General features: G+C 47.0%; 1 protein-coding gene across 1 annotated transcript in view; it reads right to left on the reverse strand.

The window, feature by feature from the left end:
- Positions 1–411: 411 nt before the first annotated feature.
- Positions 412–13,941, reverse strand: part of VANGL2 (VANGL planar cell polarity protein 2) — a 38,084-nt gene continuing 24,554 nt past the window's right edge. The window contains exons 4-8 of the mRNA XM_036758136.1: positions 9,385–9,992; positions 7,838–7,974; positions 7,209–7,344; positions 6,193–6,424; positions 412–4,504 (exon numbers count right to left, since the gene is read on the reverse strand). Coding sequence (XP_036614031.1) covers positions 4,244–4,504; positions 6,193–6,424; positions 7,209–7,344; positions 7,838–7,974; positions 9,385–9,992 — 1,374 coding nt within the window. The 3' untranslated portion in view covers positions 412–4,243. The remainder of the gene's footprint in view (positions 4,505–6,192; positions 6,425–7,208; positions 7,345–7,837; positions 7,975–9,384; positions 9,993–13,941) is intronic.

Below are 13,941 nucleotides of genomic sequence, written 5' to 3' on the forward strand. Positions count from 1 at the left end.
GAATTTGGAGTCAAAAGACCTGGGTTCTAATCCTGTTACCTTATCACCTACATGACATTGGGCAAATTATTTAACTTCTCTGAGCCTCCAATTCCATTTCTGTAAAATGAGGTGTTTGGGCCAGTTGGTCTGTAAGGTTCCTTCCGTGCTAGGACCCTCAAAGCAGCACAGCCCATCCTGTATTTCCTTTCAAATCCTTCTACCCACTGCCAGATTTCCTTTCCATCTCACCCTCAAAAACTAGCAGCTTAAGCTAAGCTTACATTGCCCCCTGCTGATCCTTTTTTATAATCTGAACAACTGCTCAGGTTTTTCCAGCTGCAGAACTGTGAGAAATCCAGACCTTCCAGGGCTGACTTCATGGAAGCTCTTTCCTTATCCCAGTAATAAAGCAATCAGATACCACCCCAAAAAAGTCAAATGTGTTTATTTTATATAAAAAAAATTTGTACAGTTTTAGTTCCTATGTTTTAAGAAAAAAAAATCCCTAAATTTGCCATAATGCTTAGAATTCACTGCAAACTGTAAAAACAAGCTTTTTTATATATTAAAAAAAACAATTTTACATTTTACAATTTTCTACATGCATGCACAAGGTCTCAGCTCTGTAAAAAAAACTTCTAGAATTGAATGGAAAATTCTACATTTACAATCTCACTTGGAAGGGACCTAGTTAGTCCCCCTGCCTCCCCCTTCTGCGCATAGGAGAACGCAATGGGACAGTCCCACACCAGGACTGAATCCATCAGCAGATACTGCCCTAGGGCGTGGGCACAGGAAAGAGAAAGAAGACAAACTGACGGACAAGACACCATACAGACAGGGGGAACCTATGTGGGCCCAACAGAGAAGAAAGCATAAGCCCGCAAAAACAGATGGCCCAGCTGAGGGTCTCTAAGGGTTCATTTGTTTCACCTCATCTCTTCTAACATAAAGGGGACAGCCCAGGAGTCCCAATGGGGATGTCAGATAAGAATTTAAGGACAAGGATGAAGGGTGACAAGGAGGAAGGTGACACTCTAAGAAAGAAATAGGGGGAAATGAAGGCAGATGACATAGAAGTTAGCTGAGTGGAGAGGGGTCAATGAGGACAGAGGCAGAATGGTGAGGTAGGTGAAGGACCGAGGCACAGTGACCCTAGGGTGGGAAGGCTGGGTTAGGCATGTCCAGAAAACTAAAGTGAACAGTTAATGGGTAGGATAAGATCAGATGGAGATAATGGAAGAAGAAGGACATACCCTGTACCTCCCCAGATGGCAGGACTACAGAAGCCCCCATAAGAAGGAAGAGAAAGGGAATTACAGGAGAGAGAAAGACAGTGAGTGTGAGAGAGAGACAGAGTGAGAGAGTGAGAGAGAGAGAGAGAGAGAGAGAGAGAGAGAGAGAGAGAGAAAGTGTGTTAATTTCACATCCCACTACTGGTCACAGCCTCAAGACTACTTCCCACAGAGGAGAGATAGACAAGAAACATACATACGTACACTTCACAATTCATCCTGATTTTTTTTAAAGAAAAAGAAAACAAAAAGATACCACAGTTGTGACACAGAGAGTCCAAAACATTGCCATTCTCAATCACAGCCCTTAGTGCTTAAGAGATAGGAAAAAAAATTAGGGTGGCTTTTTTTGTTAGTTTTTTGTTCTTTTTTTTTTTTTAAAGAAAAAGGAATGAAAAAATCACAGTGATTAAAAACATGGCAGGTCCTTTAAAAGAAACATCCGTTGCCCATAATCAAGGAAAGCAATGAGGGTGCCAAATATCTTCCCCCTTCCAACCTAAAGGTCCCATCCTGCTCCCAATACTCCTTCCACAAAGGCAGTTAACCCACTATCCATCCAAGACCCCTTTCTAGGAAAGAGAGTGATTTAGACATATGACCAGGAGAGACCCCCTCACATTAAATTTTGTAGACAGAAAAAGAAACAAGCCCAGAAAAGTGCCTATACCCCAACCCTCTAGCTGTGCCTCAAAACTACCGGGGCTTAACCCAGAGACTTGCAATCCTGGAAAAGTCAAAGTTGCGACCACCAGGTATAACTGGTGCCTAGAGAGAGGGAACCCACATACCTCCCTGAAGATTTCCAAAGGGGAATGGAAGGGTTCGAGGTACAAGTCCAAGGTTGGCACTAATCAGAAAGACTGTTGGATAAGTGGCTAAGGCTCTGCCTCCTCTCGCAAGGTTAGCAGGCTTTGGAACCCAGTCACCTTCAGGGTATCTATTTAAAAGGTAAAAGGTCTCCATGGGGATGAACCAGAGAGTGCCCACTCTGAATTTCCCAGGCAATTGCACACAAAGAGAAAGCAATAAATGATGCAGGGAAGAAGAGGGACCAAAATGAGGGCACTGTGGGACCCCTGGCACACTAACCTGGGTGTGGACCCCATCCCAGCTATTGGAGCTACACTGATATCCAGATTGGATGTGACTGGAAGGATAGGAGTTAGGAGTGGCAGGAGGTGTTAATGCCTCAAATTACCATTCCCCTTGCCTAAAAGACCAGTATTTGGAAGTACCCAGACTCAAATTTACATCGAAAATACAGAAAATAGGAAGAAGGAGAATTTTGCTCACATTTGCTTTAAGTGTTGAGGCTTGCCAGAAACATTTGGAAGCCGAGGTGGGGCAAGGGACTGTGTGACATCAGATGGCAGGGGCTCAGGCTCCTTGACCCCAGTGCAGAGATCAGATAATCTGGGGCCCCCAGATCACTGAAGTGATGAGGTCTCTCAGGCAAAGAGCTTCACTTAAAAGGGGGAGAAGGAGCAATGGGGGCCCTCCCCGACATATAGAAGTAGTATTTCTGCCCAGGGAAGAAATGCCTGAGGGGGTTGTCATAAGAGGAAAAAAGGAGATGCTCTGCACCTTATTCCTTTCAGTCACATCACCTGTTTGACAATGGAAAGACCTATACCAAGGTAAAAAGAACAGAAGGGACTGGGTTCACTGACTTTCACAGGGGTCTTTCCCAAAACTCTGTGTATCACAGAATCAGAGATATTAGAGCTATGAGATGCATTCTGGTCCAACTCTGTCATTTTATAGATGAGATAACTGAGAGAGTAACAGAGCTGGGATTCAAATCCAGGTCCTCTGGCTCCAAATCCCACTCTCTTTCCATTGGACCACAATGCTTCCCATGGGTTTTCCCTTTCCCTCCGGGCCTACTACGAAGAAAATCCACCCCATAGCAAAGAGTTAGGGGAGGGAGTTAGGGAAAAAAAGGCAAATGAGAAGGACAGAGAGGAGAGGAGAGGAGGAATGTTTCCCATGCCCCCAGGGAAGTGGTCAAAGGGACCACATTCCCCAGTGTTCTTGCAATCCCATCTGAGTGAAGAGATCAGGAAACAGAAAGAAAAATTTGAATTTTCCCTGACAAGGGTAAGGGGACATGAGCTTCCCTTCTGGGACAGAAGAGTGTTTATGTGTGTGTGTGTGTGTGTGTGTGTGTGTGTGTGTGTGCAGGAGCTCAAGGGGAGAAGGGAATATAAAAGAAAGAGCATAACCAGGAGATAGGAAAGAGGCTATAGCAGCAGCAAGAAAAAAAAATCTCTGTGGGAGACTCCTAACCCTGGTGGCTTGTGCAGGAATTGAAAAGGCCACAGACCAAGGAGTCCTGTTGCCCCCAAAACTCAGAGTTCCTGAGATAGGCCTAGTGAGATGGGCAGGAAGAACAGCCTCACCTCACTCTGGATGCCAGAGAGGACTAGCCCTGACCTGGGATCATTTGGCACCATGGTTTGCTGGGATCATGACTTCACCCCTTGGGAGAAGCACTTCCAGGAGGCTGCTGGAGGAAACTGCTACGATAACCTAGATGGAGAAAGGGGGAGAGGGGTGGAGAAGAAAGAGAAGGGGACAGAAGGGCTATGCCCCCTTTCAGCAGAGACTCTCATGGAGAAAGGGAAAGGAGAAGAGAGGAGAGAGGAGAGGAACCTATTCCTGCAGGGCTTGAGGTGGGGAGGAATGGGAAAACCAGGACAGGTATCTCCCTACTTGCTGCCCCCACCCTCAGGGTGGGCTTTCCCCATTCCCATGGGGAGGGGAAAGGAAGAGAGGGAGCAGATAGAGTGGGACTGGAGAGTAAGTTAGTAATTCAAGTAAAAAACAGAGTTGGAGGCAGAAAGGAAGGAAGCAGGACTGGCTGAGGCCTGGGCTTCAAGCCCCCTCTCACTGTCCCCAGGAGCCTCCCATAGCCCCACCCCCACCCCACCCCACCCCCACCTGACCCCCTTCTGCTGCAGTTACACAGAGGTCTCAGACTGCAACCTCATGACAAACTTGTGTGATTTAGGGTCCACAAACTCCTCAGACAGCTTGAAGAATGGAACCTTCTTGGTGCTGACCACCAGGCTGAAGTCCTGGCGTTTGAGGAGGAAGACAATGCCATCTTTGAGCCCGTTGGTCACTGGCTCCTCGCTCACCAGTGTCCACTGTTTAGCCAGCCAGCGTTCCTTGTGGTACTGGATGGTGGGGCCAGCTGCCAGGTACCGCTCCAGAAAGGCCTGGGGTAGGGAGAGAGAAGACTCATGCCACAACATGGCGCTTGTTTGCCTCCACCTCACTGTACTCACTGCACTCCCTCCTTCACTCCCTGCAGAGAGGGCTCCCCAAAAGGACCTCCATCCCATCTGTTTCTCTCCTCTTATCCTCATCCTGCCTCCATTTCTAATTGCAATAGTCAAGACCAGACCTGGGTCCATAGAGAGGCATAGCAAAGCAGAGGGAAAACTGAATAGGGAATCAAAGGACCTACATTTGAATCTCAGTCCTGACCCTTATTAGCAACATATTCCTGGACAAGTTACCCTCTCTGAGCCTCAGTTTCTCACAGGGTTGCTGTGAGAAAAGCATTTTATAAACCTTAAGGCAGATCTGTATGTGTATCAATACATATATACATATGTGTGCATACATATACACACACACACACATATGTGTACATGTGCATAGGGGGAAGGGAAAAAGTATTTATTAAGCACCTAAATTGGAGCTGATCTCAGAGGTATGTTTGTGCACAGCTGCTTGCATGTTGTCTCCCCTATTAGAATGTGAGCTTCTTGAGAGCAGGAACTATGTATTTGCCTTCCTTTGTATGTTCAGCACAGTGCCTGGCACACAGTAGGTGCTTAACAAATGTTTGTTGCCTTGAGATATATGTATAAGCCATATACATATATATGCTATTATTACCAAAGTTCAAATAGTGTGATCATAGATACTCTAGACAAGTCATTTCTCTTTGGACCTCAGTTTCCACATATGTAAAATGATGGTGCTGGATGTCTAAGGCCCTTTCCAGTTCTAAATCCATGATGTAATAACATCAGTCATCCAGGGTAGCTCTACTACCTCCCCAAATGTCTGGCCACAGAATTGAAAAGGAGAGCAATTCCAACAAATAGCAACAGGGGGCAACAGCAGATCACATATGTGCAAACACCAACAGGTCAAAGTGAAAAATTGCCCTTAGGTGGAGGATCATAATTCTAGAGTTGAAGGGGCCAGAATATGGCCATCGCCACCACCACCCCCATGTAACAGTTAGAGGCTGTGGCCCAAGAAGGTTCAATAACTTTCTCCAGGTCATACAGGTAGTAAACATCAGAGGTGAGGAAGGAAAGGAAGAAAGAGACAGAGACAGGGAGAGAGAGAGATAGCGAAGAAAGGGTTGGGAGAGGAAAAGAGAGCTAGATGGAGAGAGGGAAATGGGAGAGGGAGAGGAAGAAGGAAGGAAATTAAAGAAGAGAAAGGAAGAATGGGGGAGGGAGAGAAAGGAAGGGAGGGGAGGGGAGGGGAGGTGAGGAGGAAAAGAGAGAGAGAGAGAAAGAATTAGGCCAGACTTCCCCCCAACCCTGTGCCTAAAGAAGTTCACTCTGCCCCTAGAAACTCTATCTGGAAGGAGTGACAGGAGAAAGATGAGAGATGGAAGGAAGACAGAAGATGAAAGAAAAAGCAGAAGAAGAAAGGAATCTAGGGAGGAAGGGAGAAAGGGAACAGGACTATAGCAAGAGGCCATTCAGTATGACCCCCTTATTTTAAATGAGGGCAATGAAATCCAAAGAGGGGTCACTTAAATGACTTGCCCAGAGTCATATATCCAATAAGTGCCTAAGGCAGGATTTCAACCCAGGTCTTCCTGACTCCAAGGCCAGCCCTCTATTCACTAGGATGGGGAGGCAAAACAGCATACCTTGGGTGTCATGTCATGGGTGATACAGAACTCCAGGTGCTGCAGGATGCTCTCCATGGTGTGGTAGGGCTGCTGCTTGGTAGTGCGGAGATACTTCTGCATGGCTCGTGCCATGGAGGCAAAAATGGCTTGGGCTGCCTCTCTTGGATCCATCACCTCCCTCGGGTTCTTTTGCTCCTCTTCTTGTAGCCTTTTGATGTGTGTGAAGGCCTCTTCCACTGCTACCACCAGTCTGGTTGAGGGAAAGGGAGAGACAGTTCAGAGACCATTTACATCCCAAAGCCTCTTCTACTTCCTATCATTAAATGAAGCCTAAGCCTCTCCAGACCTCTGCAAAAAAGCATCATTTTGTGTCTCCCAATCCTTTCCAGGGAGAACTCTCTAAATAAGGGGATCTCAAGTCAAGTCCAGCCTCAGATACTTACTCTCTGTATGACCCTAGGTAAGTCATTTAACCTCTGTTCTGTCTCAGTTTCATCAAATGTAAAATAGGGATAGGTACAGTACTACCCCCCAGGGTTGTTGTGAGGCTCAAATGAGAGCCTTGGCACAGTGCCAAGCAAGAAAGGGTAGCTAAGGCTTTGAGGGCCACCATCAGTGCCAAAGCCAGCGATGCGGGACCCTAGTTCTTGTCCCTAGCTCTAGTCTAGCCCCAACTCCTAACTCACAGATTTTACCTATTTCCTCTTTCTGGGTATCAACTCCATTTTTCTTCCCCATGAATAGGAGCAACTTCTTCCGCGGCCTACTCTTTTCAGAGACCACGAAGCCTCATCACAACCTTCATCTCCCAGATGGACATGGTCTACCTCCCAGTCGTGATCATCAAAAAATTTAGGGACAAAATGAGACTTAAAGATCATCTAGTCCAACCTACACATTTTACAAAGAAGGAAACTAAGTCCAAAACAGGCCTTCTCGGAAGTCATAAAGGTAATTCCTAAGTGATCTCAGCCTGTCATATTCCAGTCGCCTTTCCCCTCACACATCCCCCTCTTCTTCCCCGAAGAACATACCTGGCCCTACGTTTGCGCACCCTCCGTTCATGCTCCGCCTCCTCATAGTAATACTCATTGTGGCTGTTGTCCCGCCGCCGAGCTGCTGCTGCAATCACTGCCCGAGACTGCCCAGTGGAGTTGTTGGTGCTGTTCTCTGAGAGAGGGCAGGGAGGCAGAGGTTGGGATCAGAATGGGAAGAAGGTGTCTGGGGAAACCTGGGGCCTAGGACAGCAGCCTGATCATTCACAGTCTTCAGGAGGCGCTGTCCCCAGCCACCTTTAGAGAGGGCACCCGGGGAACAGCAACAAAGAAGGGCAAGGACTCCCAAGGAGGTCCGTGAGATTTGGCTGAAGGGCTTAGAGGGCCAGGGCTGATGAGGAGACACAGAGCAGCCAAAGAGAGGAAACCTGAGAGGGCAGGGGTGGGGGAGGTAGAGAAAAAGAGAGGGAAGTAGAGGAAGGAGTCCAAAGGCTGAGACCCTCCACCTGGAGTCAAGGGGAAGGACGGTACAAAAGGGAATGAGAAGTAAAGGGAGTAAAAGTGGAGGGAGAGGATAAAAGAGGAAGAGAGAGAAGGAAAAAAGAGAGGAGGAGCAAAGGGAGCCCTGATAGGGAAGAGCAGAAAAGTGGAAGATCCTGGCAGCTCACCCTCTCCGAGGGAGTACACCTTGAAGCCGGACACTTTCTTGGCCAGGACGGACTTGGGCAGGTTGAGGAGGGCAGGGTTGTAGACGGGGAAATCATGGTAATACTTCTCCAGGATCCACACTGCCACACGCTGGATGCTGTGGGGGAAACGGTAGGGGAGGGAGGGAAAGGGAGGGGGAGGGGGGAAGGAAGGGGAAGGAGGTAAGGGGAACATTCATGGTCACCTCCACTCCCAGACATAGACAAAGGTGTCCAGAGGGAGGGACACATCAGGATAGGACGGCAAGACAAGAAAGAACAAAGGATGGGGAGAAGCTGCTTCCGACAAGCCCAGCTTAAGGAAGCCACCCTGAGGTCTCTCCCTTTTGGTCTCCTTCCAGCCTCCAGATCAGAGCCCTTCTCATGGCCAGGCTGTGACAGTCATCTAACCCCACACTTAGAGTCTATACAAGTGGGACCTTCTAGGAGGTCCTTCCATGCCACCGATAGCCTCTACTCATCGATACCTTTGGAATCTTACTGGGCTGAGAAAATCTCCCAGATGAGGGTTGGAAACCCTCTCATACTAGATCCTAAGGGACAATGAAATGGAAACCCCCAAGAGCACTGGGATCCACAGCCAGGCTCAAGGCTCAAGTTGCCAAGTTGCCAGATCATGAGTAAATGAAGTATCTTTCCCATACATCCTGTCAAAAATACATACATACACATATACAGACATGGAAAAACACACACACACACACACACACATGCATACATACATGGACCCCCACAAATACACACACCCTTCCCCAAGTTAACTCTTAAGTAGTACATGACCAATGAACCACAGCCCTCTATTTTGGCCTCTCCCAGTATACTCTCCTTGTTGAAGTCACCTCCCTCTGCCCTGCCTAGCTCCATTCACTCCACATTCATTGAGTAACCAGAGGGGGTATATTCTTGTGATAGTCACAACTCAGGGAAATGTAAAAAGGACCCAAAAAAGCCACTGGTGCTGGCCCATACCCTTCTCCTACATAGAATCCTCCCAACCCTCCAATTTTATCCATGCCTCCAGTATTCCATCTCCCCTACAAACTCTGCACCAGTTCTCTCACCAAAGCTCCTCAGCCCCAGCATACATTGGCCGTGATCACCCCCTCAGCCCCACCACAGCTCCCATCCCCAACATATATGTCCCTTAGCACTTCTAGACATCCCCTGTGCCCTATCAACTGCTATCTACTGAGTGTAGTACCAATAACCCATTTCCCCCAGGTAACTCTCAGGCCCCCAGACCTGAACATTCCTCCTACCCCTTTACCTACCACCCACCCCAAACCCCCACCCACTTATCTCCCGCATGCTCCAAAATCCATTCCTGTGCTAATATTCTCTCACTGCCCTTCTATAAACATAGTTCTAACCTAGTCAACCTCCCATTCCCTCTCCTACCCCATCTCAGTGCCCTTGATCGCTTTTATGCTCTCACCTACACACATCCAAGCATACACACACACACACACACACACACACACACACACATACACACACACACATTGTACCTGAGGTGCCCAACATTGTAGAAGCGACTGGCCCCGTCGGTAGAGCGCACAACTTTGAGGGTGAACTGGGGTTGCAGCTGGCGCAACTCCAGCAGGACCACAGCAAGGTAGTGCACGAAAAGCAGGGCATCTACCAGGGAAACGGCAAACTGTACCACACCCTGGTAGCTGCGCTCCCTCGCCTCCAAAATCCGAACCCCGTAGAAGAGCCAGTAGGAGACCACGAGCAGAAAGACGAGCACCATAAGCAAGGCGCGCAACACGAAGACGCGGGGCAGCGAGGCCTTGGGCCGGCGGAAAAACAGGGCCCAGCTGCCCAGCAGCAAAATGAGCAGCTTGAAGGCCACTGAGATGAAGAGTCCCTCGCAGGCCGCCCCACACGGCTCCAGCTCTTCCCGCCACAGCAGCGGGGGCAACAGAAGGAAGGCCAGCGGGGTGAGGAAGGAGAGCAGCGCCAGGGTGGCCCCAGCCACAACACCCAGGTGACGGGAGCAGTCCAGAGGGACGCTGTCCTCCATGTCCTTGGCAATGCGTGTGAGGTCATCGTGGGAGATGCTGTGTTCCGATGTGCCCGTCACCACCGTCGTTGTCTCACCCCAGTTATCATCCTTAGAGGGAACGTGGAGAGGAAAAAAAGACAGAATGTTGGGGAGGGCGAGGGGGACAGCAAAGGAGAGGGAAAAAGAAGAGAGGGGAAGGGAGGGGAAAGGGGGAGAAAGGGCGATGGAAAAGGAGAAGGCAAAAAGGGGGGGGGATGGCAATCAACAAACGTTCTGTTGATAGGTATTTATGAAGCACCTATTGGCACCCAATACTGTGTCCAAAGAAATACAGAACAGCTTCTGTCCTCAGAGAACACGAAGACCAAGAGGAGAAGACAAAAATCACGAGCTCATCAACTAGGGAAACGGCCAAAGGATTGCGGCATATGAACATAATGAAACATAATTGAGCCGTACAAAGTCATAAATGTGATGCACTTAGCACTGGCACTCAGAAGGCATTTAATAAATGCTAACTGACTGACTGACTGACCGACTGGATCCAGAAAATTTAGATAGTTGTGTATGAGCTCACTAGAGAGGAAAATAAGCATAACCAGACCAGTCTACAGGATGGCCATGATAACATAAAGAAAAATAGCTCCCAAGGGCTGCAGAAGACAGAGGATGAAACATGCTTCTGGCTGCTCTTTGGTGGACAGGGGTACAGAGTGAGATGTGCATTCTTCAGACATGATCCAGGCACTGAATTATTTTGCATGATTATACTTATTTGTTATAAGTGAGAGATTCTATTGGGGGGTTAACAGGTTATTTAAAAAGAACATCAACACAACATTTTAAAAGTACATGAAAGAAGAAATTTTTAAAAAGTTAAAAGGGGACAAACAAATGGGACAATTCTGTTGTTACTACTGTGTTAAACTGTATGCTGTAAAAAAAAAAAAAACCTACGTTCATAGTTTCAATCCCACCCTCCTTTCCTGTTCCTTGTTCCCTTGAATACTTAATCTGTTGATTAAGCTAATGATAACCAATATTTTGAAAGACAGTACCATATTTCAATAAGTCTACTCAGCGCTTTCCCTGATGCCACAGTCCTGTGAGGTCAGCACTGCAAATATCATAATCCCCATTTTGCAGATGAGGAAACTGAGCCTCAAGCAGCAAAGTTACTATTTCATGATCACAGAGCTAGAAGGGGCAGTAGCTGGCAAATCCAGGGCTCTTTGCCACCCTGCCAACCTGAAAAAAACACAGCCATATATGAAAATAAATGACATTCATGGCAGTCGATGCCAAGCACCAAAGGAACAGTAGAAACCACAAGTACTAGAGAGCTTGGAAAAGGAAGGGATCGCTAGGAGCTTCCTAGCTGGGGAGGCGAGGGTAGCTGAGCTGGGCTTTAAAGGACTGATGATGTCAGAAGGAAGACACTCCAGGTAGATGAAACTTTGAAAGGAACAGCAAAGACACACAAAAGAACATGGCACAATGGGAGAGGGTGTAGATCAATGTGGACATAGTAATGTTTAAGAAAGGGAGCAGTAACTAAGCTTCGAAACAGGTTTGGAACAGAACATAAAGTTCCCTGAATGCCACGCTAAAGAATCCAAATCCAAAGTGATTTAGAGCATTTTTTCATATGCCTATAGATATCTTTAATTTCTTCCTCTGAAAACTGCCTGTTCATATCCTTTGACCATTTCTCAATTGGGGAATGACTTGTATTCCTATAAATTTGGTTCAGTTCCCTGTATATTTTAGAGATGAGGCATTTATAGAAATGCTGGTTGTAAAGATTTTTTCCCAATTTTCTGCTTTCCTCCTAATCTTTTTTGCATTAGTTTTGTTTCTCCTCTCTCATGATTCGTTCCATGGGTTACAATTCTTCTTTACAACTGGACTATTATGTAAATAAGTTCAATGTGAAGGTAAATGTAGAACCTACATTGGATTCCATGCCGTCTTGCAGGGCGAGGGGGAGGAGAGGGAGGGAGAGAAAATTTGGAACCCAAAAACCTGTGGAACTGAATGTTGTAAACTAAAAATTTAAAAAACAAACAACAAAAAAAATACAAATCCAAAGCCAGGGCTCTTCCCATTACACTGAACTCCTGATCGGACAAAACACAAATAGACATGAAAAAAAAATGACAAACCTATAGGGAGGCGGGGCCATTGCAGGTTTGGGGGCAGGGGAACGACACAATGAAAAAAATATTTTTGTGATTGGAGATGGACTGAGAAGATAGGAATCGCCCAGTGTTGAGTCAGAGACCAGTTGGGAGGCTATGACAATTAGTCCCAGAGTAAGGTGATAAAAAAGAGTAACCACGTGAATGGAAAGGAATGGACAGAGGGATATGAAGAAGGAAAGTGCTATGGTGCTTGGTGACTAGTTAGATGTTAAAATCAAATGAAAGCTCGCTTTATGATCCTTCCAACTCTGAAATCTTATGACTCTATGGAAAAGTAAAAAAATAATTCCCTTCCTGCAAGGCAGCAGGATGTTGATATGGGGTGGGGCAGTGAGGGGTGAGGTATCGAGTGGTAGGGTGGGAAGATCATCGGGTATGGAGCATGAAGACTTAGGTTCAAATCTCACTCTAGACATTTACTGTCTCTGTGACCTTGGGAAAAATCCCTTAACCTCTCTGAACCTCAGTTTCAAAGCCCCCTTTGGAAGAGGAGTTGGAACCATAAGCTCCCCTGCAGGAATGGAAGGGACAAAATGCATCACTTTCATAGCTACCTTCTCCATTCTCAGGACACAGAAACCCTAGGTATTTGCATGTCCTCACATACCCACCTCTACTCCATGAGGCCAGCAGGCCAAAAGGCTACACAGTGATCACTACACAGACTCCCCAAGAACTTTAGTCTTGAGCTTCCAGCTTCATCCACTGAGTTTCTGCCTCTCTCCTTCCTGCTTCCTTCATCAGCTCCCAGTACCACAGAACTCAACCATATCTAAGTGTCATTCTATAAAATGCCACCAGAGGTCATCAGATTCTCCCCCACCCTCCTATCCGTGGGAGCTTCTTAGCTTGAGGACTTCAGCCTCACCACTAAACTGACTAGTTAGCAGTCCAGGAAAGAGGGGCAGGTCCCCACTGCAATTCTCAGCCAGGACCCACTCTTTTGAGGCCCCCAGTGAAAAAGGGAAGTAGTGCGAGGCAGGAAAAAAAAACCAAAAGCACTGGATTGGAAGTCAAAATACCTGGGTTTCAATCCCTACTCTCCTATTTACTACCTATGTAACCTTGAACAAGACCTGAGCTTTCTGAGTCTGTTTCTTCATCTACAAAATGAATGGGCTGGGCTACATTCCTGCTAATGATCCTTATAGTTCTAAATCCTAAATTGGTGGCTTTTATTGCTACAGAAATTTCTTCCACCTAACCCTGGCCTGGGACTCTGAGAGAGAACACGGATGTTACCACCTTAAGATCTGCAGAGCATTTTCCTTACAATATTTCCATGAGGTGTAGATTAACCCTAAATGCATTTATCACCATTTTATAAATAAGGATCAGAGACAGAGGGATTGTGACTTACCCAAGGCCATCCAGAAAGAAACAGTAGATCACTGCAGGACCTCCCTCCTTATCCTGCCTGCCTACTAATTCCAAAATACCCAGGGACTTGGGTCCTAGTTCTTACCCTGCCACCAATTCTGTATGACCTTGGGACAAATCTAGAGACACACAGGGAATAAAAAGATATTGGAGGCAGAGTCTTAGGGACAGAAATCCAGATGAAACAGAGAAATGATGGGGTAACGCTGAGGGGCCGAGAACTGGGGAGTGTCATGAGTAGAAAGAGCTGGAGAGGAGGTTAAGAGATGTAGGGAAGACACAGAAAGAGAGGGAGACAGACACAGACAGGGAGACAGTGATGGCTAGCCCGCCGTACTTACAGAGTATGTGTATATCTGAGTTTCTATGGATGTGAATTTGGAAATGTATACCTGAAAGTTTATATATGTATATTCAGACGCTTGTGTGGGGTCACTGACAAACTGGAGAATCCAGAAGGTTATGAGGGGTTT

Source organism: Trichosurus vulpecula, chromosome 4, assembly GCF_011100635.1.
Source record: "Trichosurus vulpecula isolate mTriVul1 chromosome 4, mTriVul1.pri, whole genome shotgun sequence".
Classification (NCBI taxonomy): Eukaryota; Metazoa; Chordata; class Mammalia; order Diprotodontia; family Phalangeridae; genus Trichosurus; species Trichosurus vulpecula.